The sequence below is a fragment of the Dipodomys spectabilis genome, unplaced genomic scaffold (genome assembly GCF_019054845.1).
Source record: "Dipodomys spectabilis isolate Male_0828 unplaced genomic scaffold, ASM1905484v1 ptg000461l, whole genome shotgun sequence".
NCBI classification, from domain to species: domain Eukaryota; kingdom Metazoa; phylum Chordata; class Mammalia; order Rodentia; family Heteromyidae; genus Dipodomys; species Dipodomys spectabilis.
This window is the reverse complement of record NW_024871138.1, coordinates 239891-267228: the sequence shown is the minus strand read 5'-3', so window position 1 is coordinate 267228 and position 27338 is coordinate 239891. Positions and strand designations below refer to the sequence as shown.

General features: G+C 49.5%; 1 protein-coding gene across 7 annotated transcripts in view; it reads right to left on the bottom strand.

Moving 5' to 3' along the window:
* Positions 1-27338, bottom strand: part of Rab11fip3 (RAB11 family interacting protein 3) — a 59632-nt gene that overhangs the window by 5986 nt on the left and 26308 nt on the right. For 3 of the 7 annotated variants that reach the window (XM_042668638.1, XM_042668634.1, XM_042668633.1), the window contains 6 exons: positions 21724-21935; positions 14971-15120; positions 12588-12722; positions 9496-9531; positions 3745-3838; positions 2595-2698 (listed from right to left, as the gene is read on the bottom strand). In XM_042668638.1, the coding sequence (XP_042524572.1) occupies positions 2595-2698; positions 3745-3838; positions 9496-9531; positions 12588-12722; positions 14971-15120; positions 21724-21935 (731 nt within the window). The remainder of the gene's footprint in view (positions 1-2594; positions 2699-3744; positions 3839-9495; positions 9532-12587; positions 12723-14970; positions 15121-21723; positions 21936-27338) is intronic. The other 4 variants (XM_042668639.1, XM_042668632.1, XM_042668636.1 and 1 more) reach the window with 4 other exon arrangements.

Genomic DNA, 27338 nt, shown 5'->3' with positions numbered 1-27338 from the left:
TAGAGACCAAAAAGGTTCTAAAACTAGAGAGGTAAGTTTCCTAGAGTTATAGGCTAAACTCTAAGCACTAATCATAGAAAACAGTGAGCCTCAACTCACCACATCTAGGATGGGAAACAGGCCACATAGAGGCTGGAAAGAACCAGCAGTGCAGGCTTCTGCACCTGGATCAGCTAGCAGCGGAGCACAGCTCTAAGCCCCAGGAGCCTTACTTCTAACCTGGCACACTGAGCCCTACTAAGCCAGCACCTGCAGGCAGGGTAGAGTGGGGATGAGCATATCTTTTTTTTTTTTTGTCCGTTGTTGGGCTTGAACTCTGGGTCTGGGCGCTGTCCCGCTGCTCTTCAGCTCAAGGCAAGCGCTCTACCGCTGAGCCACCTTTCTCGCCAATTCATTGGATAATTTTTTTTTTTTTTGTTGGTTGGTCATGAGGCCTGAACTCTGGGCCTGGGCGCTGTCCCTCAGCTCTTCAGCTCAAGGCGAGCGCTCCACTGCTTGAGCCACAGTGCCACTTGGATGAGCACATATTTAGACATGCAGATCTCAAACAACAGAGCTTCTATACACCCTTTTCCAGCATCTCTCTGGGGCTGTCCCCTCTGAAAATGAGTACAAAGAAAAGGAAAATACAGGTTTATAAAGAAAATGGGTGGGGCTGGGAAGATGGCTCAGTGGTAGAGCGCTTGCCTTGCATGCCTGAGGCCCTGAGTTCAATTCCTCAGCACCACATAAGCAAAAAGAAAAAAGCCGGAGGTGGCGCTGTGGCTCAAGTGGTAGAGCGCTAGCCTTGAGCTGAAGAGCTGAGGGACAGCGCCCAGGCCCAGAGTTCAGGCCCCATGACCGGACCCAAAAATAAAAAAACATTAAGAAAATGGGTATGCTACCCAAGAGCAAGCAAGCTCACAGGTCTAAGATGATGGAAAGGGAAGGTCATGCGAAAGGCAAGAGAGCAACTGCTTCCGAGTGGACTTGTGTGCAGAAATGGGAAAGAGGAAAGGCTGCACAACACAATGCCCAAGAAGTAAGAGTCCTGGAGAGTGAGCAGCGCTGCACCTGGGCTGGCCTCTCTCAGGAGAACCTGTGGCTTGCTGGAGTGATACCACCTATTTTGGCTGTCTTGAATGTTGGCCTCACGCATGGTCAGGATGACCTAGCTGTAATCCAAACACTGTCACAGACGAGGAAGCGGGGTCGCAGAGGGACAGAACCCTGTGAGAGCCAGGACCTCAGTGGCCTGCCGGAGGGTCCAGTGAGGACCTGGGTTCAGAGGACAGAGTCCTGCCTGTGATTCTACAAGGGCCTCTGAGAGCAACCCCCTCCTCTGTGGTGCCCTGTGGTGCCCAGCTCCTCCACGGGAACTAACGCCCTGCCCAGCTAGTCTCATCCTGCATAAGAAACATGAGGGCAAATGTAATAGGCCTTGTTTGAGCACTCCAAAATGCAGCATTTCAAGGACCCTAGAGCAGGAGTGGGCGCGCCCTACACAGACACAGCCCCACACCGTGTCCTCCTCACAGCCTGTCCAGTGATGACAGCTCACCAACCTATTACCTTCCTTAGTTCTCTGCCACGAAGCCACTCCCATAGGCTGCAGTGCTCAGGGTGGGCTGTGACCCTGCGCATCAGGGTGGCCTATATGTCTGCCAATACCTCCTTCACTTGTTTCTCTAGCACAGGGCTCTGACCTCTGCCCCAAAGCCCCTGCTGCTTTCTCTGAAGCCTTGGGCAAGGACTCACCTGACCTCCCCATGCCCACTTCCTCGTCCGTCAAACAGCAGCATCTGCCTCCCACGGTGAGAGCAAGGGTGAATGAGATGGTACAGGTGGGAGTGTCTGGGAGCAAAGAGCCTCACCCAGGGAGTAGTGCCACGGCCAGATACTTCCTCAGGGTGGGTTCTCAGAAACGGGCGAACAGTCACAGGTCTCTAATAGTTACTGCTGGGTGTAGGTGAACCCTAGGACTCCCAAGCTCTTCCAAAAATCGACTTGGAGAAGCTCTGGATGCACCCACCGTCCAATGAGGAATAATAACGTGTGTAGAAGTCTGTTTTAAACTCAGGATGCATGCTGAGTCAAACCCCCACACTGCCGTCCTATTTTTATTTTTTGGTCCATGCTGGTGTTTCAGCTCAGGGCCTCTCATTCACTCTTTTTGTTTGCTTGGCTGGTATCACTTTTTCTTTTTCTTTTTTTGCCAGTGCTGGGGCTTGAACTCTGAGCCTGGGCACGGTCCCTAAGCTTCTTTTGCTCAAGGCTAACACTCTACCACTTGAGCCACAGCACCACTTCTGGATTTCTCTGTGTATGTGGTACTGAGGAATGGAACCCAGGGCTTCACGCAAGCTAGACAAGCGCTCTAACACTAGGCTACATTCCCAGTTGTCTGCTATTACTTGAGCCATGCTTCCAGCCCTGCTTTTTGCTGTTACCTTTGTAGACAGGGTCTCAAAAACTTCTGCCTGGGCTGGCCTCAAATCATGATGTCCCAGATCTCAGCCTCCTGAGAGCCACCGGCACCCAGACCCCTGCATTTGCATTCAATGGCTCTCAGTCACGAGAGCCCATCACATCGTGTGGTTAAGACTCTTACTCACCTGTGCACTAGCTGGAGGTTCTCCTGCCTCAGCCGGCCATGTTGCTCCCCAGCAGCCACGCTGTCCTTCTCCAGCTCTGACACCCTCCTCTCCAAGAAGACAACCTCAATAATGAGAGGATGGCTTCAGAAGCAAGTACAGAGAGGCAGAGGGGTCCACACCCCACCCCGCCCCCGAGAACCCTGCTCAGCAACTGTTCTGTAACCACACTGCAGTCACCAGGGTGAACACCAAGGGGCCTCCGAGGTGGTGGGGACCAGGAGCACCTTCTGACTGGTACATGGCCCACTGCGGTCAGCACTGCCACCTATTAGAGCCCTACTCTGCTGGACAAAATACATAGAGGAGGCCCAGGACCTATGGGACAGGAGGGACAAAAACCTCAAGTTTTAGCTCCTCCCTCCCTCAGGAACTCTCAGCATGGGAGACAAATACCTGTACAGGAAGAAGGGAAGAAGAGAAAGGACTTCTCTAGTCTACAGAATGCCAGATGCCACAGAGAAGGGGCTTGCCGCAGAGGGATGGTGGGAACAGAGGGAAGCAGGTTGGTGGCCATCCCCTCCAAGGCTCAGACTGCCCCTGGGGAGTGGTCTGACCACCGAGGCCCACTGCCTCACAGCTGTGACTTGAGCTAAGTCCCCAGGAAAACAGCCATTCCTGATGTTGTGGCTCTGTGCCATTTACAGCCAAGTGGCCTGGCTGCTCTCCAATCCCCAGGTACCTGGTCTTGTCTCCATTGGCCCCGGGCAGATGACTCTCTGTTATCCCATTGATGCTGCCGTCCTGAATGGACTCAAAGGTACACACAGGCACGCAGTCATGCTGGAGATGGGGCACCAGGTTCTGTAGATCCCATGCTCCATCCCGTTCCTTTTGGCTGGCTCTGCCCAGGTGCCACGGAGTGCCCTCTTTGCATCAGGGCCACTGGACCCCTTACAGACCTCACTGAGGAGTATCAGGCTGACCCAGAAGAGCTAACCAGCAACTGATGACGCCATGGCTATCTGAGCTGTCCTGACAGTTTCTCAAGGCCAGGGCAAGGCCAAGTGTCCCCAATGGCTGGCAAGCGTCTCAGAGAAACCACAGGTTCTCAGATGCCAGCAACATTCCCAACACACAGGGTCCTCGGCTCCCGTTTCCCATAGCTTACCTTGTCAGCAATGTCTTCCTCTAGGCCCTCTGCGGGATCTGGGGGAGGGTCCTCCAGGGCCTCCATAGTCAGAGCCCCCGACTGGTGCAGGTACCTATGGAAGAGAGTCCGCAGCAGGGGAAAGAATGGGAAAACCCAAAGGACAAGCTCTTCTAATACCAGCACTTCCAAATCCTCCTCAAAAGTGGTTTGCATTATGACAGGGCAGAGGCCTCTACTCCTGGCTGGGGGGCGGGGAGTCTCCTGAGCAAAGCATTGAACGAGAGGTTCTGCAGGTAAGCTGCCTTTACCAAGGGGCTGGAAGTGAGCAGGCTGCACTCTGGTCAGAGTCCTCCCATTGTTCTTTGGACCCTAACAGTACGACCTCCCTCCCCGTCAGCTAATGGGACAAAGGTACTTTGTACTTGGGCGCAATAAAATACATCATTTCTCAACATGATAGAGGCCCATCAAACATTAATTCAGGATTTTGACTCCTGTACAGGACACCTATAAGGATTTTATTTTATTTATTTATTTTTGGGTGTGGCCGTGGGGCCTGTACTCTGGGCCTGGGCACTGTCCCTCAGCTCTTCAGCTCAAGGCTAGCACTCTACCACTTGAGCCGCAGTGCCACTTCCGGCTTTTTTTTTCTGCTTATGTGGTGCTGAGGAATAGAACCCAGGGCCTCAAGCATGCAAGGCGAGTGCTCTACCACTGAGCCACCTTCCCAGCCCAAGGATTCATTTTAAACACACACACACACATAAAATTTATCTGTTTGTTTATTGGTCATGGGGTATCAACTCTGGGCCTGGGCGCTGTCCCTCAGCTCTTCGGCTCAGGACGAGCGCTCTGCCACTTGAGCCACAGCGCCACTTCCGATTTTCTGGTGGTTTATTGGAGATGAGTCTCATGGACTTTTCTGTCCTGGCTGGCTTTGAACTGTGATCCTCGGATCTCAGCCTGAGTAGCTAGGATGACAGGCGTGAGCCACCAGCGCTTGGCTTACTTTTTTATTTTTTGAGTGAGGGTCTAGCGCATAGCCCAGGGTGGCCTCAAACTCACAATCCTACCTCACTCCTCCTCAGCCACCTGAGGGCTGGAAGTATAGGCATTAACCACTTTGTTGACAAGTGCACCCTTGGGCTGTGACAGTTTTGGGTCCTAAGAGAAGCCGTGGGCCCTAGAAGCCAAGATGCACATGTGCTCTACAGCAACAATATCAGTAGACAGGATTTTGATCTACCCAGGTCAAGACGGAACCCTGACCCTGTAGTCCTGCTAATTCTAAGTATTCCCCTGGGTAGGGGCTACTTCCCAGCTGCTGATGTCTTGGCTAAGTGCCCAAACTAACCTCCTCATGATGTTATGGTGTCTAAACCATAACATGGACATACGAATAACAGCAAAGCTTGCATCTTAGGGTCTTCTCATGCCCTGGAAACTCCAATACTAACCCAGGCCCCAAACCTGACAGTCTGAGTCCAGAGTCGTGTGACCCTCAAAAAGCTCTAGCCCTCTCCGCCTTCCTCTTCCTCTCCCTCAGCAGGGAACTTCCGGCAGCCAGTATGAGGCTGAAACAAGAAGATGTTTGTAGACAGTTTTGCTAAGGATGAAGCCCAGTAAAAGAATTCAACTGCTAGTGATAACTACATGAAAATGTCTACCTCATTAGTGAATAGAAAGGAAGGTGGCACCTTTGTTCCTAGAGCCACAAACCTACATGTGCACACTTGCTAGGGGCACCCAGTGTCCCCGGACCTGCTCTGGGCTCCTCAGACTCTTGAAACGGTGCTTGCTGATGGACACTGTGTGGGCCAGTCATCGCTCCGCACCTCCCAGGACAATCAACTCAATGTGAAGCCACTCTCAGGCAGGGAGCTGCCTAGCTCAGACGCAGAGACCACAGGACAGGGAGAGCACACTGTCCCCAACCACTCAGCATGGTTGCCTAGCAGAAGTGCTTTTTTGTTTTTTTAACCCATGAGGAAAGGAGAATTCTTCACTTATCCTTCCCTAGTGAGGAGGCCAACAGGAAAAGGGATTGTGGGAGGCAGGTAAAGGCTGGCAGAAGGATAATGAGGTGCTGGAACTCCAAGACCAATCTTTTGCCTATGGAGTGTAGCCAGTGGCCCTGCTGGGGTCCAACCGGACCTGATCCGTCAGGTGCCTCATGGAGAGCGCCAGTCCATCTCTACAGACAGTAAAGGAACGGTCAGGTCAGGGAAAGGCACACGTTGGTCAGAGACACAGCTGGCACTGCAAAGGCATCACCTCAGCCACAATGCACCTACAAAGAGATGAACGCTTCTGCAAAGTGGATTGTGGAAAAGCTACTTTGTGTTTCCCAAGAATTCTGGGGCTCTTCCCAGAATTCCCAGAAGGGAAAACCTTGGACAGATTAAAATCTGCACACATGTTTAAATGCATTTATGTTCTGCAGGTACACTACAGAATACGCTTCTGCTCTGTAAATCTCACTGTGAATACCCACAAGTTGGGCCTTTTTATACCAAAGGTGTCTGTAAAGGGAAAAGAAATTCTTGGAGAGTAGTTCAAAAGATGTAGTTTGCCAGGCACCGGAGGCTCACGTCTGTAATCCTAGCTACTCAGGAGGCTGAGGTCTGAGGATCACGGTTCAAAGCCAGCCTGGGCAGAAACGTTCATGAGACTCTTATCTCCAATAAACCACTAGAAAACCGGAAGTGGAGCTGTGGCTCAAGCGGTAGAGCACTCGCCTTGGGCTGAAGAGTGCAGGGACAGCGCCCAGGCCAAGAGTTCAAGCCCCATGACCGACAAAAAAAAAAAAAAAAAAAGATGTAGCTCTCTACCACTCAGATTTGCAGAGCCATGAAGCTCCTCTCCTCTTAGCAGTGCATCTCTAGACACAAAGCCGGCCTGGGCCCCAGAGGCTGGCAGGAGATGGCTGGGCTGGGTTCTTACCTTTCTCAGTCCCACCAGTAGCCATGTGTTTGAGGCAAAAGGCTTTGATATAGTGAGCAGCACAGCAGGCTGTACCATTCTGACCCTGACTTTGGTCCTATTACTAAAAGCACAGTGCGACCCTGGCTTCTGCCCCCTCTAGACATCAGCCCTTGAGCAGGCCGTAAGAGCTGCAGGATATGAAGAGGAATTAGGACAAGCAGACCAGGCATGTCAGATCTGTGGGGAAAGACCCATAGAAATGGACAAAACCAGACTCATTATGATCTTTATGATTATATTTATGGTCTTTTTTTTTGGTCGGTGGTGGGGCTTGAACTCTGGGCCTGGGCGCTGTCCCTGTACTCTTCAGGCTCAAGGCAAGTGCTCTATCACAGCGCCACTTCTGGTTTTCTGAGTGGTTTATTGGCGATAAGAGTCTCATGGACTTTCCCCTGCCGGGCCTGGCTTTGAACTACGTCCCTCAGATCTCAGCCTCTAGTATCTAGGAATACAGGCGCGATCCACAGGCATCTGACTTGTATTTATGGTCTTTAGGGATAAAGAAAACATCTGAAAAGCTTCTACAGTGAGAAAAAGTCACAAAGAAACAAAAATTAGAACACAGTAATTTAAGCCTCTTAGCAACAGTCCTAGACCGGAAACCACAGCAAGGCATTCTTACTCCAGAGCAAAGGGCACAAGCAAAGCCCTGCCCGTGGATGGGCATCAGGAGCAGCTTGCATCAGCTGTCCCAGAGGCAGAGGTTAGGAGATCAAGGTTCAAGACCAGCCCAGTAAAAAGTGATATCTCCACCAGGCTGCGGTGGCTCACACCTGTAATCCCAGCTACTCAGGAGGCTGAGATCTGAGGAACCCTATTCAAAGCCAGCCTGGGCAGAAAAGTCCCTGAGACTCTTATCTCCAATTAACCATTCAAAAACCAGATATGGACCTGTGGCTCCAAGTGGCAGGGCATTAGCCTTGAGTAAAAGAGCTCAGGGACAGTGCCCAGGCTCTGAGTTCAAACTCCACAAAAGGAAAAGAAAAAAAAAGTGACATCGCCATTGCAGCAGCAGCAGCAGCAACAGCAGCAGCAGCCGCCGCCTCTAATCCTATTTACTAGGAGGCAGAAGTAGGAGACTCATTTGTCCATGCCAACCTAGACAAAAATGTGAGAACCTATCCAAAAATAACTAAAGCAAAAAAAGGCTAAGGACATGGCCCAAATGGTAAAGCACCTGATTAGCTGATTGGCAAGCATAGGAGTCTAAGTTAAAAACCCAGCACTAGCCGGGAGCTGGTGGCTCACGCCTGTAATCCTAGCTACTCAGGAGGCTGAGATCTGAGGATCACGGTTCAACGCCAGCCCGGGTAGGAAAGACTGTGAAACTCCTATCTCCAATAAAATACCATAAAACTGGAAGTGGCTCTGTAGCTCAAGTGGTAGAGCGCTCGCCTTGAGCTGAAGAGTGCAGGGACAGCGCCCAGGCCCAGAGTTCAGGCCCCACAACTGCCAGGTGCCGGTGGCTCACACCTGTAATCCTACTGAGGAGGCTGAGATCTGAGGATAATGGTTCAAAGCCAGCTTAGGCAGGAAAAGTCTGTGAAACTCTCCAATAAACTATTAGAAAACTGGAAGTGGTAGAGTACTAGCCTTATGCTGAAGAGCTGAGGGACAGCGCCCACAGCCCAGAGTTCAAGCCCCATGACCAGCAAAAAAACAAAAACAAAAAACAAAAACAGTACAAAAGAAAAAAAAAATCACTTACAAGGTCTCAGGAGTTATCACCTGGTACCTCTTTACTCAAGAATCTACAGAAGATGTGCTGTGCAAATAATGTGAAGGAATAAGTAGGGCAAAACGTGAAAGAAGGCAGAGATTCAACCTTGAAACAGAGGAACTTGCAGGTACTGGGGAGACCCGCCCAAGACCACAGCCACAAAGCTGGGGGTGAGCGGGGACGGGAGGGAATGGTTCCTGGGGGGAAATCTTCAGGCCCTACAGAGGCCTGGGCAGCACTGACTCCAGCAGTAGCTTGGGGAAACACTCCAGCATTTTACAGATCCTGAACGCTGACTTCAATGAAGACTCCACTGGACAGCCCAGGTGCCCTCACCTTCAACCAAAACCCAACAAATAGCTTTAGGACCGCACATCACCTCCGCAGAACAGAAACAGGCTGGGCAGCAAAGCAAGACTGACTGGGCTCTGAGAGGTCAGCCCCTCACTTGGTTGTACCTTATGCACCTGGCTGACAGCAGATACAGGGGACGCAGCACGCACAGGAAATATGTAGTACTAGAAGGTATCAAATCTGCCCTGGAAATCCCTCCCATAACCCAATCCTTCAAGTGAGTTTCCATCCCAAACCAGGTAACTTTTTTTTTTTTTGTTAGTCATAGGACCTGAACTCTGGGCCTGGGCACGTTCCCTCAGCTCTTCAGCTCAAGGCTAGTGCTCTACCACTTGAGCCACAGCGCCACTTCTGGCTTTTTATTTTTCTGCTTATGTGGTGCTGAGGAATCGAACCCAGGGCCTCAGGCATGCAAGGCAAGCCCTCTACCACTGAGCCACCTTCCCAGCCCCTAAGCTTTTGTGCTCAGGTCAGAGCTCTAGCACTTGAGCCACAGCTTCTCTCTAGGCTTTTTGGTGGTTAACTGAAGCAGTCTCATGGATTTTCCTGCCCGGGCTGGCTTCACACTGTGATTCTCAGATCTATCTTCTGAGTTGCTACGATTATAGGTGTGAGTTACCAATACCCAGCTAAAATGTTTATTTCGTTTTTAAAGTATAGCTGTCAATATCATCCAGAACATTCAGTAAAAAAGTCGAGGCTCTGCCTACCTTGCCACCTTCCTGCTGGAGAGCCGCTTGGCTGGGCTGTGCAAAAACCAAACAAACAGGAAAATCGTGTCAGGGAGCAGAGAGAAGGGCAGGAGGAAACAGGAAGCGACAGCGGGTTTAAGCATGCAGTCCTGGGTCCCAGGCAGGGCTCTAGGCACAGAACACACACTCAGCAAGACAGCAAAATTCCAGACGGAAGGTCAGGGCTGGGCCCCAAGCCTCCACGTATCTCATAACAAATGGTTCTCAAGCTACACCATGGCCCACCCATACTTGGCCATCAAAGGTTTCCAGTGAAACAAGACACAGGCTGCCTGTGGCAGGAGAACCTGTCATGGTTGGCCCCAACGCTTCATACTCAAAACACCTATGGGACAAGGGATTCAAGAGACCATTCCTGAAGTCAGTCCAATAACACATACATGTTGTCCATCTAGTTTAGCCAAATGTACCTCTTGTTTCTGGATCCCAGAGTATCACCTCCCTACTGAACCAGCAGAAGTCTGACTTATCTCTGAGCACTGGAGCCATGCCTCACCAGCCTCCTGATCTCTTTTGAGAGCCAAATCTATGCTGCGTTGTAGGGTGCGCCAGTCATAGGTTCAATACCTGTGGCCTTGGGTCAAATTCTTAATATTGGCTCTGGGGAAATACAGTGGCACCAGGGACTCATTTTCTGTTGCAATGTTACGATTTACCAGTAGAGGGCACTGGAGTGACGATGCAACCCTTTTAGTCCACTGGGCTCAGCTCTGCAGATGCTCAGCAGCTCAGGAGACAGGAACACTGAGATTGGCAGCCCAAATAAAGCCTTCTACCAAGTTGTACATGGTAGACCTCAATCCTGAGAGCACAGCAGGTATGATGTCTTTGCCACTCAGTTTCTCAGGGTTTTCCAGGTCTGTAGATGCAGATACTGATCGCATTTCCTAAACAATGCGTGAGGGCAGACTGCAGTATATCTGTCAGCCTCTGCATGGGTATATCTCTGCGTAGAAAACTTCAGTTCCTATAAAATTAATTGTTTCCACAGACATTCTCAAGCATCTGCAGACACAGTCCACTAGACATGACTCCAAAGACTCCAGGGGAGGTTTAGCCTAAGCCCCTTTATCATACATGCAGTGTGGCCATGGAGCTACTGTGAAGTGATCCATGGAGACCAGGACACAGGACTCACACTCCCGTTCCTCATGTGGCCTCACAGTCTGCCCACTTGAGCAGAACCTCGTAGGGTGAAAAGCCCCCAGTGGGCTTGCTGCTTGTGCTAAGCCACACCCACCACCCCACAAGGCCAGGCTCATGCCAAGGCAGGTTCTCAGCAGGGCAAGAGATTATCATCTCCATGTCAAAATCTTTGGAGAGAGCTGAGGGACAGCGTCCAGGCCCCACAACTGACCAAAAAAAAAAAAAGTGTTTGGAGAGCAAGAGGTGAGACACGTTCCTTCTTTTATAACATGCTGCACTCCAACAAAGGAGACATAGTTCCTTGCTTGCCCAGAACAGCACACAAAATGCCTAGCTGAACATGTAATAGGAAAACAGGCTTCTCTAAAATGCAAGCCAGGCCGGGTGCTGGTGGCTCACGCCTGTAATCCTAGCTACTCAGGAGGCTGAGATCTGAGGATCACGGTTCAAAGCCAGCCTGGGCAGGAAAGTCCGTGAGACTCTTATCTCCAATAAACCACTAGAAAACCAGAAGTGGTGCTGTGGCTCAAGCGGTACAGCGTTCGCCTTGAGCTGAAGAGCTGAGGGACAGCGCCCAGGCTCAGAGTTCAAGCCCCATGACCGACCAAAAAAAAAAAAAAAAAAGTTAAAAACAAAAAATAAAAAAATTAAAAACAAAAAACAAAAAACTGCAAGCCAGTAAGTCTTGGAATCACCACCAGATTTCCTCAAGCCTTCCAGGGACACCCCTCGATGAGTTTCTGCTTGTTAAGGTGGCCAAGACCTCACTGTACATCAGGATAGTCTGCACAAACTCTTCCACTAGCTCAAGGCCTCTTCTAGGAGACCATCCTGGGCGGCCGCATGAAGCCCACAGCACAAATGCCCGGTGCCTGGAGCAACTGCACAGAGTACCGTGTGTGGCACACCTCCTCTTCAGCCAGAGGCTCACAGGGCCAACACCCGCCAGTGCTGGTCAGCACTACAAGCTAAACCAACAGCATGCCGGGGCATATCAAAGTAAGTAAATGACCTGAAGATCTCATCCAACAGGGTTGTGAAATTGTAGCTCCCTGGAGTGCTGGTTTGTTTGGGCTTAGAGAGAGAACAAAGGGATGGGATACAAACTACCAGGTAAGAAGAAAAACAGAACTGCCAGGGGAAGAGCAGGCACGGCACCTAGGCGTAGCCTTGAAGGCAGAGTAGCCACCCCAGGCCTGCACTGTGGGCAAACTGCAGCCACCGTACAGAACAGAGGCTCCCACAGCACACACCATCTGGATTAGCCTAGTACTGCAGAAAGCTGCTCACACATCTGCTTCAAAGGATTTTAAATTCCCCACTTCTCCCTAATGTGACTCAGTTAAGGAGATTTTTTTTTTTTTTGGTTGTGGGGCCTGAACTCTGGGCCTGGGCGCTGTCCTTCAGCTCTTCAGCTCAAGGTGAGCGCTCTACCACTTGAGCCACAGCGCCACTTCTGGTTTTCTGGTGATTTTGATAAGAGTCTCATGGCCTTTCCTGCCCAGGCTGCTTTGAACTGCAATCCTCAGATCTCAGCCTCCTGAGTAGCTAGGATTATAGGCGTGAACCACCAGTGCTCAGTTGATTTTTTTTTTTTTATTTTTAACTAAGATGCAAGGCGTGACTTCTTGCACACTGGACTGTTTCTTCCCACAAAGACCATGGCTAGCAAGGCTACCACATGCACAGGGGTACGGAAAAGAGTAACAGGCACAGCTCAGGGCATGCAGGAAGGGGCCAGAATGAAGGAAGAGTCCCACTGTCTGGAACCCTCTTTGGGTTGGGCGTTCAGGCTGGTCTGGGTAATCACAGCCAGAGTACCCTGGGTCAGATCAGCATGGAGGCAGTGACCGCCAAAGTCTCCCTCACCCCTAGAACAAAGCAAGGCCGTGCACTAGTGTTACCTATTCATCTCAAGATCATTCAGGCGGGCAGAAAGGTCCTCAAGGCGGTTGATTTGTTTGTGGCACTGGCTACAGTAAAACTCAAAGGCCTCATCAGTGAGGATGTTGCGCAGCTTTGAAGCAAGTGGGTCGGAACTAGAGAGACAGAGTGTAAGGTCATAAGAGGAAAGGGTTTGTCAGGCTATCTGTGCCATGAGGAGGATGGGACAGGTGCTAGACAAAAGCAGGCTGGAAGAGAAGGAGCTGTGGGAGGCTCCCCTACATCCGTCCAAGGAGCCTGTGGCATCTACCATCCCTGGCAGGGCTCTGCAACACCTGCCCTCACAGGTCAGCAAGAGCCTCGCTAGGAAACAAAAACCTGCCTGACCAGAAGGTAAGGAGCACACAGCATTCTTCTCTGCGTAAGTGGATCTATGTGGCAGCAAAGTGTGCCTCCGGGGAGCACTGTGCTTTTGTTGTGGTTTTGAAGACGCTCTCAATACACAGTCCTGGGTGGCCTTGAACCCCTCATTTTCTTGCCTCAGCCTGTCAAGTGTTGGGATTATAGTAACATGCCACAACTCACTGTAGTATTTTAGTTAACTATCTCAGAAACTATCAAGATCAAGAACAATGTCTAGATGGTACACCATCAGCAGATCTGTGTTAAAAACAAAAATAAAACCTTTAGAAGTTAGCTGGGTGCTGGTGGCTCAATATATGTAATCCTAGCTATTTAACATCTATGAAACTGGGAATGTGGCTTAATGGTAGAAGGCTTGCCTAGCATGCATGAAGCCCTGGGTTCGACTCCCCAGTACCACATACATAGAAAAAGCTGTGGCTCAAGTAGTTGAGCACTAGCCTTGAGCAAAAGAAGCTCAGGGACAGCACCTGGGCCCTGAGTTCAGCCCTAGAACACAAAACAAAAACAAAAGACAACTGGGATTTATCCTCTGCGCTGCTGGTTGGCCTCCTGTGACTTCCTACCAATGGGTTCTTGGTAGCATGAGTGCACAGTGATGTTTCTGGTCTCAGAAACCAAGGTCTAGGAGGCAATGCCATCCCTAAGGCACTGGAAGCCACAGACTGTTGGAAACTAATCTGGAAGTTGATTTAAAGAAGGGTGAGAGGAAAACATAATACGTAACAGGGAAATTCTACTTTAGACAGAGAGTAATGAAAAAAAACTAGACAAGAGATAGATAGGAAGCGTGCCACAGCAGGACAGACAGGGACTCAGAATGCCCGTTTCTGTGGAGGAGCCAATGTTTCCCACCAATGTCTCTTCTCAGAAGGGAGAGCAGGCAGGGATGCCTTAGAGGGCTTGCCCACAGCGAACAGCAGCTTGGAGGAGGCACCCGGGTAGGAAGAGGAAGCCTGGCTCAGTTAGGGGCCGGCCTTCTTGGCACTGGCCTCCACAGCTCTAGCCATGACAACAAACAGCAGCTTTACCGATGCTGAGACTCTGCTGCTGAAGAGGATTTCAGGGCCCAGGAGAAAAAGGGAGAAGCAGCAACACAGATGGTACCTCCAACCAGATCTGGGCTCTACAAAGACCTAGGGGCGGTGCAATGCTGATAAGGGCTGGCGACCCAACGAAGCCAAGTAGACTCTGAATTCTGCTATATCTCCTCAGGCATAGCCCGAAGAGAAAGTGATGGTCTTGTTGACTAGATACCATTCAGCTTATTTATTTTTACATTTTATTTTTTTTTTAAAAAAGGCCTGCACACTGTCTCTGAGCTTTTTTATTCAAAGCTAGCACTTTATCACTGGCTTTTTGGTGGTCAACTGGAGATAAACAGTCTGGCTTGAATCCCAGTCCTAAGTAGCTAGGATAACAGGCATGAGCCACCAGCACCCAGTTCATTTATTTAAACCCAGATCTTCCAGAGAATTTGAAGACGTCAGGTAATTACAAGAATATGAATCCAAAATTGGGAGGGAGGGAGGGAAAGGGCGACACTGTCCAAAAAGAAATCTGTTCATTTCTTGATTTATATAACTAACGGTAACCCCTCAGTACTTCACCTTTATAATAACCATAAAAAAAATTTAAAAATGTGAATACAAAGACTGGCTTGCGATTCTACAACCTCCCTCAAAGTCAGCTGTAGACCATGAAATGACCTATGACCAGCACTCAGAACCCCACAGGCTGAGTTCCAAGCATAGCTCTGAGCTACGTGGAAGCAGAGGTCGGCAGTGACTTGGGCATATGACTGGGTGAAAGGGAATGAAGCCAACCTTCACCCCGGCACAAATCAAAGTTTTGAATGTGGTATGTTTAAGGACATGGCATTGAATAAAGCAAGACTCGTCCTACCAACTTGTGAGCTCAGCAAACTCCCGGTAACTAAGACAGAGTGGGAGAAAGACCAAGCACAGTGCAGGGTATCACCTGGGGGTAAGAAAGGAAGGGTCGCTGCAGTCCCGTTCACCGTTGCACATAGTCTCTGGGGACAGCTCTGCTTCACTGCCCTCACCGTAGTCCTCAAAATGCTCTTCTCCGCCAATCACCATCACAACAGCCTGGCCACACGAGCGCGACCTGCAGAGCACAGAGAAGTGACCCCATCAGGAGCGAACTAGGCCAAGTACAGGCCTCAGTCCTACTTCCCAAGAAGCCCCGCTAAAAACAAACAAACAGGAACAAGTGACATCAATCTTAACAACATGTTGCACCTAGCCCCAAACACAGGAAACGGCCCCTTTTTAAGGTGGTATTCCTTTCAGAAAAGGAAGACCCAGGCACTAGAACAACGGCCCCGTCTAGAAGCAGCCAGCAGGGTCAGAAAAGTCTGAACACTTTGATCCCGACCTTCAGTGTTAAGCAGGGCTGCCAGCTCAGTCTCGTACCATGAGACCGTCCCTGGTGGGCCAGGGTGAAGAGCACCTGCAGCAGCTGGTTTAAAAGTGCGGTGGGATGACGTGTGCTGTCATACTAGTTCCTCTTAACTGCAGATTATTTTCAGTGGTCAGCAAAAGTCCAAGATGTATGTATGTATGATGAATGGGTGTATTTTTGTATCAGTCACGGGGCTTGAACTCAAGGCCTAGGTGCTATCACTGAGCTTTTGTGCACAAGGATAGCACTCTACCACTCAAAGCACAGCTCTACTTTCGGCTTTTTGGTGGTTAACTGGAAATAAAAATCTCACAAAAATGCCAGCACTGGTGGCTCACGCCTATATTCCTAGCTACTCAGGAGGCTGAGATCTGAGGATCAAGATTCAAAGCCAGCCCGGACAGCAAAGTCCATGAGACCCTTATCTCCAATAAACCACTCAGAAAACTGGAAGTGGTGCTGTGGCTCAAGTGGTAGAGCACTCGCCTTGAGCCTTGAGCTGAAGAGCGCCTTGAGCCTTGAGCTGAAGAGCGCAGGGACAGTGCCCAGGCCCTGAATTCAAGCCCCATGACTGACCCCCCCCCTTCAAAAAAAAATCTCACAAAAAGCCAAGCACTGGTAGCTCACACCTGTAATCCTAGCTACTCAGAAGCCTAAGGGATCTAGGGATCATGGTTCAATGCTAACCCAGGCAGGAAAGTCTGTGAGACTCCAATACAATAAACTACTCAGAAAAAGCTAGAAGTGGCACTGGAGTGCTAGCCTTGAGCACAAAGAGACTCAGGGACACCACTCAGGACCTGAGTTCAAGCCCCAGGACCATCAAAAAAAAAATCTCACAGAAGGCCAGTGTTAGTGGTTCATGCTATAATCCTAGCTACTCAAGAGGTTGAGATCTGAGAATCACAGTCCAAAAGCCAGACTAGGCAGAAAAGTCTATTACCTCCAATTAACCACAAGAAAACTAGAAGTGGCTCTGTGGCTCAAAGCAGCAGAATGCTAGCCTTGAGCGAAAAAGCTCAGGTATAACACCTAAGCTCTGAGTTCAAGCCCCACAACGGACCAAAAAAAAACTTAAACACAGATCTTCCCTACAACACAGTCCTACCACTCCTAGGCATCTACTCAAAACATTAAGTCAGCATATGGCAAAGATACTTGCGCACCCACGTTCACCGCAGAACTATTCACAATGGCCAAGAGCCATTGTGGGCATCTGGAAAGAGCCCAGATGTGCTACGATACATGAGTGGCTAAATAAAATGTGGTATGTATACATAATGGAATTTTACTCACCCATTAGAAAAAGATTATGTCATTTAAAGAAAAATCTATGGACCTAGATAAAACCATGTTAAGTGAGATAAACCAAGCTCAGACACAAAGGGTACATGTTTTCTCTTATACATAGAAGTTGGATCTAAAATAAAACTTACACAGTTACATAATAATTTACACAGGACTCGAAGACTACAGGAGGATACCCTTAGTGGAGGAACACAAAGGCAAACTCTTCCTCACATTTGTTGTTGTTGTTCATGGGGCCTGAACTCTAGGCCTCAGCTCTTCAGCTCAAGGCGAGCACTCTTCTACTTGAGCCAGCACACCACTTCCAGCTTTTTCTGCTTATGTGGTGCTGAGGAATCGAACCCAGGGCCTCATGCATGCAAGGCAAGCACTCTTCCACTGAGCCAACTTCCCAGCCCCTCCTCCGAACACTTAAAATACTTTTTTTTTTTTTGGGTCCGGTCGTGGGGCCTGAACTCTGGGCCTGGGCGCTGTCCCTCAGCTCTTCAGCTCAAGGCTAGCGCTCTACCACTTGAGCCACAGCGCCACTTCTGGGTTTTTCTTTTTGCTTATGTGGTGCTGAGGAATCGAACCCAGGGCCTTGAGCATGCAAGGCAAGAGCTCTACCACTGAGCCACCTTCCCAGCCCCTTAAAATACTTTTATCAAAATGAATTCCAAGAAATAGAAACATGGTTTTTTTTTTTGGGTCCGGTCATGGGGCCTGAACTCTGGGCCTGGGCACTGTCCCTCAGCTCTTCAGCTCAAGGCTAGCGCTCTACCACTTGAGCCACAGCACCACTTCCAGCTTTTTTCTGTTTGCTTATGTGGTGCTGAGGAATCGAACCCAGGGCCTCATGCATGCAAAGCAAGCGCTCTACCACTGAGCCATCTTCCCAGCCCAACATGTTTTTTTTTGTTATTTTGGTCACTAGGAGTGGTGGTGTTTTTTGTTTTTTGTTTTTTTTTTTTCTTTTAGGGGGAAAAAAAGGAGCAGAAATGAAGGGAGGAAAGGTGAACAATCACGATCATGCTATTGAGTATAAGCTATGTGAAAAATGAGCGATGCAACTGTGCAGGGACAGGAGGGAGACACTGGGGAAAGCACACAGAAGGGTGACATTCCAAAAAGAAGTGTACGCATCGCCTGACTCATGAAGTGGCAGGCCCTCCGCACAACACCCGGGTAATAACAGTAAAATTACATTTAGAAAAGAGTGCACTGGGCTGGGCTGGGCTCGGTGGCAAAGCACTTCCTAGCAAGAGCAGTGTTCTGGGGTTGATTCCCAGTACCAAAAAAGAAAAGGCAAATACAAAAGTGTACAGGGCCCAAAGATACCATACTGAAGAACAAGCTGGAGGTCCTAGGCCAACATGAATCAGCTCAATGCTGAAATAAAGGAAACAGTGTATGGACCCAAGAATGGACAGAGAACAAAGAACATGCCCTCTCCTGCTACCACCATGACCCACGGACACCCCACACCCACCATGACCCACGGACACCCCCACACACCCACCATGACCCACAGACACCCACACACCCACCAGGACCCACGGACACCTCCACACACCCACCATGACCCACAGACACCCACACACCACCATAACCCACAGACACCCCCACACCCACCATGATCTAGACACCTCCATACACCACCATGACCCACAGACACCTCCACACACCCACCATGACCCACAGACACCCCGACACACCACCATGATCTAGAGACCTCCATACACCACCATGACCCACAGACACCCCCACACACCACCATGATCTAGACACCTCCATACACCACCATGACCCACAGACACCTCCACACACCACCACCATGACCCACGGACACCCACACACACCACCATGACCCACAGACACCCCCACACACCACCATGACCCACAGACACCCCCATACCACCATGACCCACAGACACCCCCACACACCCTGACCCACAGACACCCCCACACCACCATGACCCACAGACACCCACACACACCACCATGACCCACAGACACCTCCACATACCACCACCATGACCCACGGATACCCCACACCCACCATGACCCACAGATACCCCCACACCACCATGACCCACAGACACCTCCACACCCACCATGACCCACAGACACCCCCACACACCACCATGACCCACAGACACCCCCACACACCCACCATGACCCACAGACACCCACACACCACCATAACCCACAGACACCCCCACACACCCTGACCCACAGACACCCCCACACACCACCATGACCCACAGACACCCCCACACCCACCATGACCCACAGATACCCCCACACCACCATGACCCACAGACACCCCCACACACCCTGACCCACAGACACCCCCACACACCACCATGACCTACAGACACCTCCACACACCCACCATGATCTAGACACCTCCACACACCACCATGACCCACAGACACCCCCACACCACCATGACCCACAGACACCCCCACACACCCACCATGACCCACAGACACCTCCACACACCCACCATGACCCACGGACACCTCCACACACCCACCATGACCCACGGACACACCCACACCCACTATGACCCACAAACACTCACACACCCACCACGACCCACAGATACCCCCACACACCCACCATGACCCACAGACACCCCCACACACCCACCATGACCCACAGACACTCACACACCCACTACGACCCACGGACACCCCCACACCCACTATGACCCACAGATACCCCCACACACCCACCATGACCCACAGACACCCCCACACACCCACCATGGCCCACGAACACCTCCACACACTCACCAGGACCCACAGACACCTCCACACACCCACCATGACCCACAGACACCTCCACACACACCACCATAACCCACAGACACCCCCACACACCCACCATGACCCACAGACACCCAAACACAAGGACAAGTCTGTTAGACATCCATCTGGGAAAAAATAGCCTCTATATAACATCACACAGAAAAACCAGTTATGTGAATTGAGTTTGAAACTATTTTAAAGGGATTTCAGATACAAACATTTTTCCAATGAAATACAAAAGCACTACTAAGGGGCTGGGAAGGTGGCTCAGCCGTAGAGCGCTAGCCTTGAGCTGAAGAGCTGAGGGACAGCGCCCAGGCCCAGAGTTCAGGCCCCACGACCGACCAAAAAAAAAAGGCACTACCAATAAAAATAAACTACACAACAGTAAAAAATAAAAAACTAAAAATAAGGGTCTGGGAAGGTGGCTCAGTGGTAGAGTGCTTGCCTTGCATGCCTGAGGCCCTGGGTTCGATTCCTCAGCACCACATAAGCAAAAAGAAAAAAAAGCCGGAAGTGGTGCTGTGGCTCAAGTGGTAGAGCACTAGCCTTGAGCTGAAGAGCTGAGGGACAGCGCCCAGACCCAGAGTTCAGGCCCCACGACTGGACCCAAAAAAAAAAGACACTACAAAGTAAAAAGGAGACTTATAGAGTGTAATTAATACAACTCAACAAACCAGGGCAGGCTGAGCCCTGCCACAATCTGGTACTGTAGACAGCTGGGTTTTTGGATACACCCAGCCAGGTCCCTAGTGGTCTATGGCTGCTTCTACATCTCCACAGCGGAGCTGGGAGCTGGGAGCTGCCAGGAAGAAGAAGCAGAAGCAAGCATGCTACTCTCAATGAGATCCTGCTGTCTTCAGACCAGGGGGGAAAGCCATCCAGGGCAAGCAGTTAGACAAGAACAGATCATCTAGACGGGGTGCAACAAAGACATGAACGTGAGCATCATGTCCTCTAGCCCTGGCTTTAAGAACTAAGTTAACTAGTCAACAGGTAATATAGGTTAAACAAAGCAATTTGGAGGAAAAAGGGGAATAAGAAAGAGAGGAGAGAAAAGATGCAAAATAGAATGAATGCCTAAGCTTAGTACTTACTGCTTTGCAATACTATTCAGCCCCATCTGAATGTAAAAACAGAAACAGGAACTTAATTCAGTTTGTACTGTACTGTACTGTAAAAGGAATCTTAGGGACTGAAAAGAGTTAACGCAAATTCCAAATCATACTAGGTATTCTTTGGTCATGGAAGGTTTGTAATGGTCCTCCAAAATGTCAAGTAAACCCATTATTTTCCTTTCTAAAAAAAAAATGAACTATGTTGACAAAACCCAGAAGACTAAGTTGGTCTTATAACTTCTATAAACCTACTGGCATTTCCCAGGTGCAACATTAAAACCTGAGTTTTCTGCTGTCCAGAGGAGTATTTGTTTCCTATGGGGAGATCAGCTGGAAGAGAAACCACTTACACATCTGCCTCCTCTCTGCAGGGCCTATAGCTCCGTGCAGCTAGTTCTCACTGGCATTTTCCAGGAGACTCAAGATCGAGGGCCTTTTCCTAGTTGATTGCACTATTTAAAAATTTTTTTTGTGGTGCTGGGAAGGTGGCTCAGTGGTAGAGCGCTTGCCTTGCATGTATAAGGCCCTGGGTTCGATTCCCCGGCACCACATAAACAGAAAAAGCCGGAAGTGGGGCTGAGGCTCAAGTGGTAGAGCGCTGGTCTACAGCTGAAGAGCTGGCGGACAGCGCCCAGGCCAAGAGTTCACGCTCCACAACCGACAGAAAAAAAAAAAGGGAAAATTTTTATGCTGGTCCTGGGACTTGCACTCATGACCTGAGCCTTTTTTGCTCAAGGGTAGTGCTCTACCTCTTGGGCCACAGTTTCACTTCTGGCTTGTTGGTGGTTACCTGGAGATAAGACTCTCACAGACTTTCCTGCCCAGGCTGGTTTCCAACTTCCATCCTCAGATCTCAGCTTCCTGAGGAGTTAGAATTACAGGTGTGGGCCACTGCCTTTGAGCTTTTCTTTGGTGAAGTGCCTGTCCAGAGACCACGCAGGCAGGTTCAGTTCTGCACGCAGGTAGCAGGTACAACTCGACAAGGGGATAAGAAGCAAGACAGACACAATGTAGCCGAGATCCACCCACTACCCCAGAGGGTCTCCTCCAGGATGCCCATGGTGGGGAGGGCTGCAGGTACCGACCTTCCCGGGAGCAGCAGCAGCGCCCCGTGGCCCGGCTCCTCCGTGGTGTCCAGGCACTCCGAGGGCACGGCCGAGCCGCCCGCGCTGTCGGCGTCCCCCTCAGGCTGCAGCTCAGGGTGTACCAGGGTGCTGGTGTCCTCGTCTGTGAAGGTCTCACACTCGCTGTAGGTGCTCTCAGAGCCCATATATGCGCTGTCCGTCACCTCGTTGGCCTGAGAGAGACCACCAGTCATCCACAAAGACCACACTACAGTGGGGGCATGGCTCCAGCAGAGGTCCACCCCCGGAGACGGCAGTGTTGGCTCTATGGTGGTAGAGCACTTGCTTAGCAAGCATGAAGGCCCCCAGTTCAAATCCTGAGTACCATCAGAAAAAGAGGAAATCAAAATAGGATCCTATCCACATTTCTATTTTTTATTTTTTCTAATTTTTGTGCTTGTACTGGGGCTTGAACTCAGGGCTCATACTCTCATTTGCCCTTTCTGCACAAGGCTAGCATGCCACCACCTGAGCTACAGCTTCACTTCTTTTCTCTGTTTTTATTTTTTTCTAACTACATTTCTATTTTTTTTGTTTTATTTTGTTTTTGGGTCCGGTCGTGGGGCCTGAACTCTGGGCCTGGGTGCTGTCCCTCAGCTCTTCAGCTCAAGGCTAGCGCTCTACCACTTGAGCCATAGCGCCACTTCCGGCTTTTTTCTTTTTGCTTATGTGGTGCTGAGGAATCGAACCCAGGGCCTCAGGCATGCAAGGCAAGCGCTCTACCACTCAGCCACCTTCCCAGTCCCCCATGATATAGGTACATGTATAAAACCAAACAAAAATATGTGGAGGGCTGGGAAGGTGGCTCAGTGGTAGAGCGCTTGCCTTGCATGCATGAGGCCCTGGGTTCGATTCCCCAGCACCACATAAGCAAAAAGAAAAAAGCCGGAAGTGGCGCTATGGCTCAAGTGGTAGAGCGGCAGCCTTGAGGTGAAGAGCTGAGGGACAGCGCCCAGGCCCAGAGTTCAGGCCCCACGACCGGACCCAAAAAAAAAAAAAAAAAATTAAAAAAAATATGTGGAAACCAGGAGCCTATGGCTCATGCCAGTAATCCTAGATACTCAAGAGGCTGAGATCTGACTATAGTCCCAAGCCAGCCTGGGCAGGAAAGTCTGTGAGACTCTTATCTCCAATAAACTTCTCACAAAAAGCTGGAAGTAGCACTGTGGCAGAAGTGGTAGAATGCTAGACTTGAGCAAAAGAAGCTCAGAGACAGTACCCTGAACCAGCAAAAAAAGAAAATAAATAAAAACTTTTAAAAATGAGCTGAGCATGGTGGCACCTACCTATAATTCCAGCACTCAGGAGGTATGAGGCTGAAATCACAACTCTGAAGTCAGTCTACATAGCAAATTTCAGGCCAGGCTAGGAAACTCTCTCAACACATAAATACAGAATTATTTTTAAAATCAGCTAAATAAATATGCCTAAAAACTGGAAAGCACCCTAACATCAGAAATAATCCTAGCAGACTGGGTACTGGTAGCTCCCACTGGTCACTCTAGCTACTTAGGAGGCTGAGATCTGAGGATCATGGTTCAAAGCCAGCCTGGGCAGGAAAGTCTGTGAGATTCTTTTTTTTTTTTTGGGGGGTCCGGTTGTGGGGCCTGAACTCTGGGCCTGGGCACTGTCCCTCAGCTCTTGAGTTCAAGGCAGGGCTCTACCACTTGATCCACAGCGCCACTTCCGGCTTTTTTCTTTTTGTTTATGTGGTACTGAGGAATTGAATCCAGGGCCTCATGCATGCAAGGCAAGCGCTCTACCACTGAGCCACCTTCCCAGCCCCTGTGAGATTCTTATCTCCATTTAACTACCAGAAAACCAGAAGTGGTCCTGTGGCTCAAAGTGATAGAGTACTAGCCTGAGCAAAAGAGCTCAAAGATAGCTCCCAGGCCCTGAGTTCAAGCTCCATAACTGACAAGAAAAAAGAAAAGAAAAGAAAAGAAAAGAAATAATCCTAGCAAAAAAATTTACAATAGCCTATAAATTCAGCCTATTGCTTTGAAATTCAAAATAAAGGTCTAACTACTAAATCAGTCAGTTATCGAGCCAATTTTGTCAACTAGCTAAATGTCTACCTTCCCAACAAACGTTTTGTTCTTACTCTCGTTTAAGAACAAAGCACCTAGCATAGGGTCTAATATGTCACCATAGACAGACACTTCTGGACTATACAGTAATGTTTGCAGAGCATAGATCTAAAGAATCATTGAACAGAACATTTTTCTATTTAGGAAAAGTAGGCAACATCGCATGCTTATAAGATTCTATGGCTAACGATTTACAAACAAGTAAGATTTCAGAGAAGTCACACGTCTTGCAGGAGAAATGTGCCCTTTGCCCTCTGGGTCTGCTATGCAGACTACGAGGACATCTTGTGCCACTTGAGCTTCCAAGACTCATTTGAAGAGACTCAGACCTGTGGAACATAGCTGAAGAGAAACTAGCTCTACCCGGGCCCACCAGCCATATGACCTAAGGTATGTAGCTCAACCCTAGAGCCTCATCTACAAATGAAGCTAGAAATCCAACCTCCCAGGAGAGCCCCTCATGCAAGCAGGGGATGGCACAGGCAGGTGCTTTTCAGGGCACTGGAACAGGACACATGTGACTGGAAAATCCCCGCCGGCCATGAAGAAGTCAGAAGTCAGGAGAAGTTGGAACAACATGGACTGCAATATTCTGAGTATCTGATCATGTCCCTCAGATTTCCAAATGAAAGCTCAAATGTTACCTAGAATCTATAAAATTCACAAGAACTAATTTCTAATTCACAGAAAGCATCTACTTCAAAATCTGAGGCGAGGGACCCATCTGGGCTCTCTAAGTGGAGAATCTTACTACTCTCTTTCACGGCTTTTCACTTTCAAATAAACATATTCTGTTTATAAAATATCAATGTGAAAAAATCTGAAATTAACAAATATACACAAGAGGTCCAGATCCAATGTTATCTTTCACCCTGGCTGGCGGTCTCTCCTGAGTAAGATGGGCCAGGACACACACCAGGGCAGGGCCAGCTCTGGTCTACTTGTGGAAGACTGAGCCAGAGAGACAAGAAAAACATGCAGATCAGGCATCTATGTGGGGCTAGGATGAAGCCAGCAGCAGGACACAGGACTCAGTGTGGGCTTCTAATGTTATGTAAGAAGAGGCTGCTAACAACCCTAACAGCACTGCACACTCCCACGGAAATGTGCTGCCAGAAAGTTGTAGTTACAAACTCACCCGGGGGCATAAGAAAATCCTCCATAGACTCTAAAGGAGGATCTTGAGTTCAAGGCCAGCTTGGGCAAAAGCAGTAAAATCCTGTTTCAAAAACAAAGATACAAGCCAAGGGCCAGTGGCTCATGCCTATAATCCTAGCTACTCAGGAGGCTGAGATCAGAGGATCAAGGTTCAAAGCCAACCTGAGCAGCAATCTCCAAAGAACCACCAGAAAACCGGAAGTGGCACTGTGGCTCAAGTGGTAGAACACTTGCCTTGAGCTGAAGAGCTCAAGGCCCAGAGTTTAAGCCCCGCCACCAACAAAAAAACAACCAAACAAAAAAACCCACAAAGATACAGCTAGTGTTAATGCCAGTGGCCCACACTAGTAATCTCTTCAATACTTGGGAGGCTGATTGTGCTGGACCAAAAGTTCCAGGTACAGCTGAATGCAACTCTAATCCAGTGTAAGAGAAAGGTAAAAAGGAAGATTGTGATTTACTCCCAACAGGTGTAAATGTAAAACATATTCAGCTGGGTGCCACTGGCTCACGTCTGTAATCCTAGCTACTCAGGAGGCTGAGATCTGAGGAACAAGGTTCAAAGCCAGCATGGGCACAAAAGTCCCTGAGACTCTTATCTCCAATAACCTACTCAGAACCAGCTGGAAGTGGTGCTGTGGCTCAAGTGGTAGAGCGCTAGCCTTGAGCAAAAGAAGCTCAGGGTCAGAGCCCAGGCCTAGAGTTCAAGCCCCAGGCCCAAGGGGGGAAAAAAAAAAAGAATTATTCAGAAAAAATAAAATGGTTGGTGGCATTGCTCAGATGGTACAATACTTGTCTAACTAGTACAAGGACCTACCTGCCTAATACTGCCAAACCCACTACTGCCAAAAGAAAAGAAAAAAATCCTAAAACAAAAAGAAACAACACTGCCCCCAGTACACAGAACAGCCACATGGAGATTCTTCCAGCACTTAATTCTAGAATAACGGGAGCAGACGGTGCCGAAGTGCTAGACCCTCACCAGCAGAGCAGTGAGGTCTTCTTCAAAGACCTTAGAGCAGACTAACAAAACTTGGACCCTGGGCTGGAAAGGCGGTTCAGTGGTAGAGTGCTTGCCTAGCATGCATGAAGACCTGGAATTGATTCCCCAGTACCACATACACAGAAAAATTTGGAAGTGGTACTATGGCTCAAGTGGTAGAGTGCTAGCCTTGAGCAAAAGCAGCTCAGGGACAGTGCCCAGGTCCTGAGTTCAAGCCCCAGCCCCAGGACTGGCAAAAAAAAAAAAAAAAAAAACACCACCCTAGCCCCAAAGCATTGTCAATCACCTTACTTATGGTAGACCTCCACTGCTTCTCCTTGGCCATATAGACTCTGTCTTTCCAAAAACAGCTCAAGCTTTTATAGTAACAAACCAGCCTTTTCATTCCCTCAAGCACAGCTCACACAGCCCAGCAGAGTGCTTTTCTTCCCAAGAAGGAAGGAACTCTACACTAGGGTCTGCTCAACCTGTGTGAAAGGTAGTGTCCTTGTGGGTGAAGTAGCCCTGGAGCTTAGGGCTACTCAGGGTGGGATTAACACTCCTCTAACAGGAGAGGCAAATGTGGTGCCTATACAACTCCCACTGAAAGGAACAGGGAGGGTGTCCCAGCCACATGACTACCTGGGACAGATGCAGAAGGCAGCTGCTGGTCCTACCTTCGACTCCTCATTTCTAAAGAGCTGGCCAGTGGTCTCTCCTGATCTGCTGCCAGGTCTCACTGAGGTGAATACAATTTGCACTTACCCTTTAGCCGCTCCAAACTCTAAACAAACAGGGTCGTGGAAGTCCTGTCCGTTAGCACTCACGCACTCCCTGGTGAGTATAGGGCAGTAAAAAGCCCCTGCTCAAAACCACACATCTCCACGTTGCTCACTCCTTGTAATTTATTGGACACAACCACAAAGACAGAAACTCTGCTAGAGAGCCCCAACCAGTGAAGACGGTATGCACTCAAGTGACAGCATGCTGCCTGCCCTCTTCTGAGCTCATCTGGCTGCCTACTATCGAGCACAACATTCTACATAAATGCTAGTGCGCCAATAAAATTTGTTTTCCTAGGCTCTTTCAAGAGAGGTACAAATTACCCTGGAGCCTGGTATTCAGCCACCGTCCACCCATTACAATTCAAAAACAGTACTCAGCAGCCTTACCCTCAGGTTATATCTGCCAGCCACCCAGAACCCAGCTGTGCCCAAAAGCTGAATCTACGTGACCAATTGGCAAAAATTTTACTAATTAACACCATTCAGATGAACTCGTCAATCAAAACTCATTTAGAGCCCTTGATCGTGTGATTAAATCGCCAGTGGACAGCAAGGCCCATG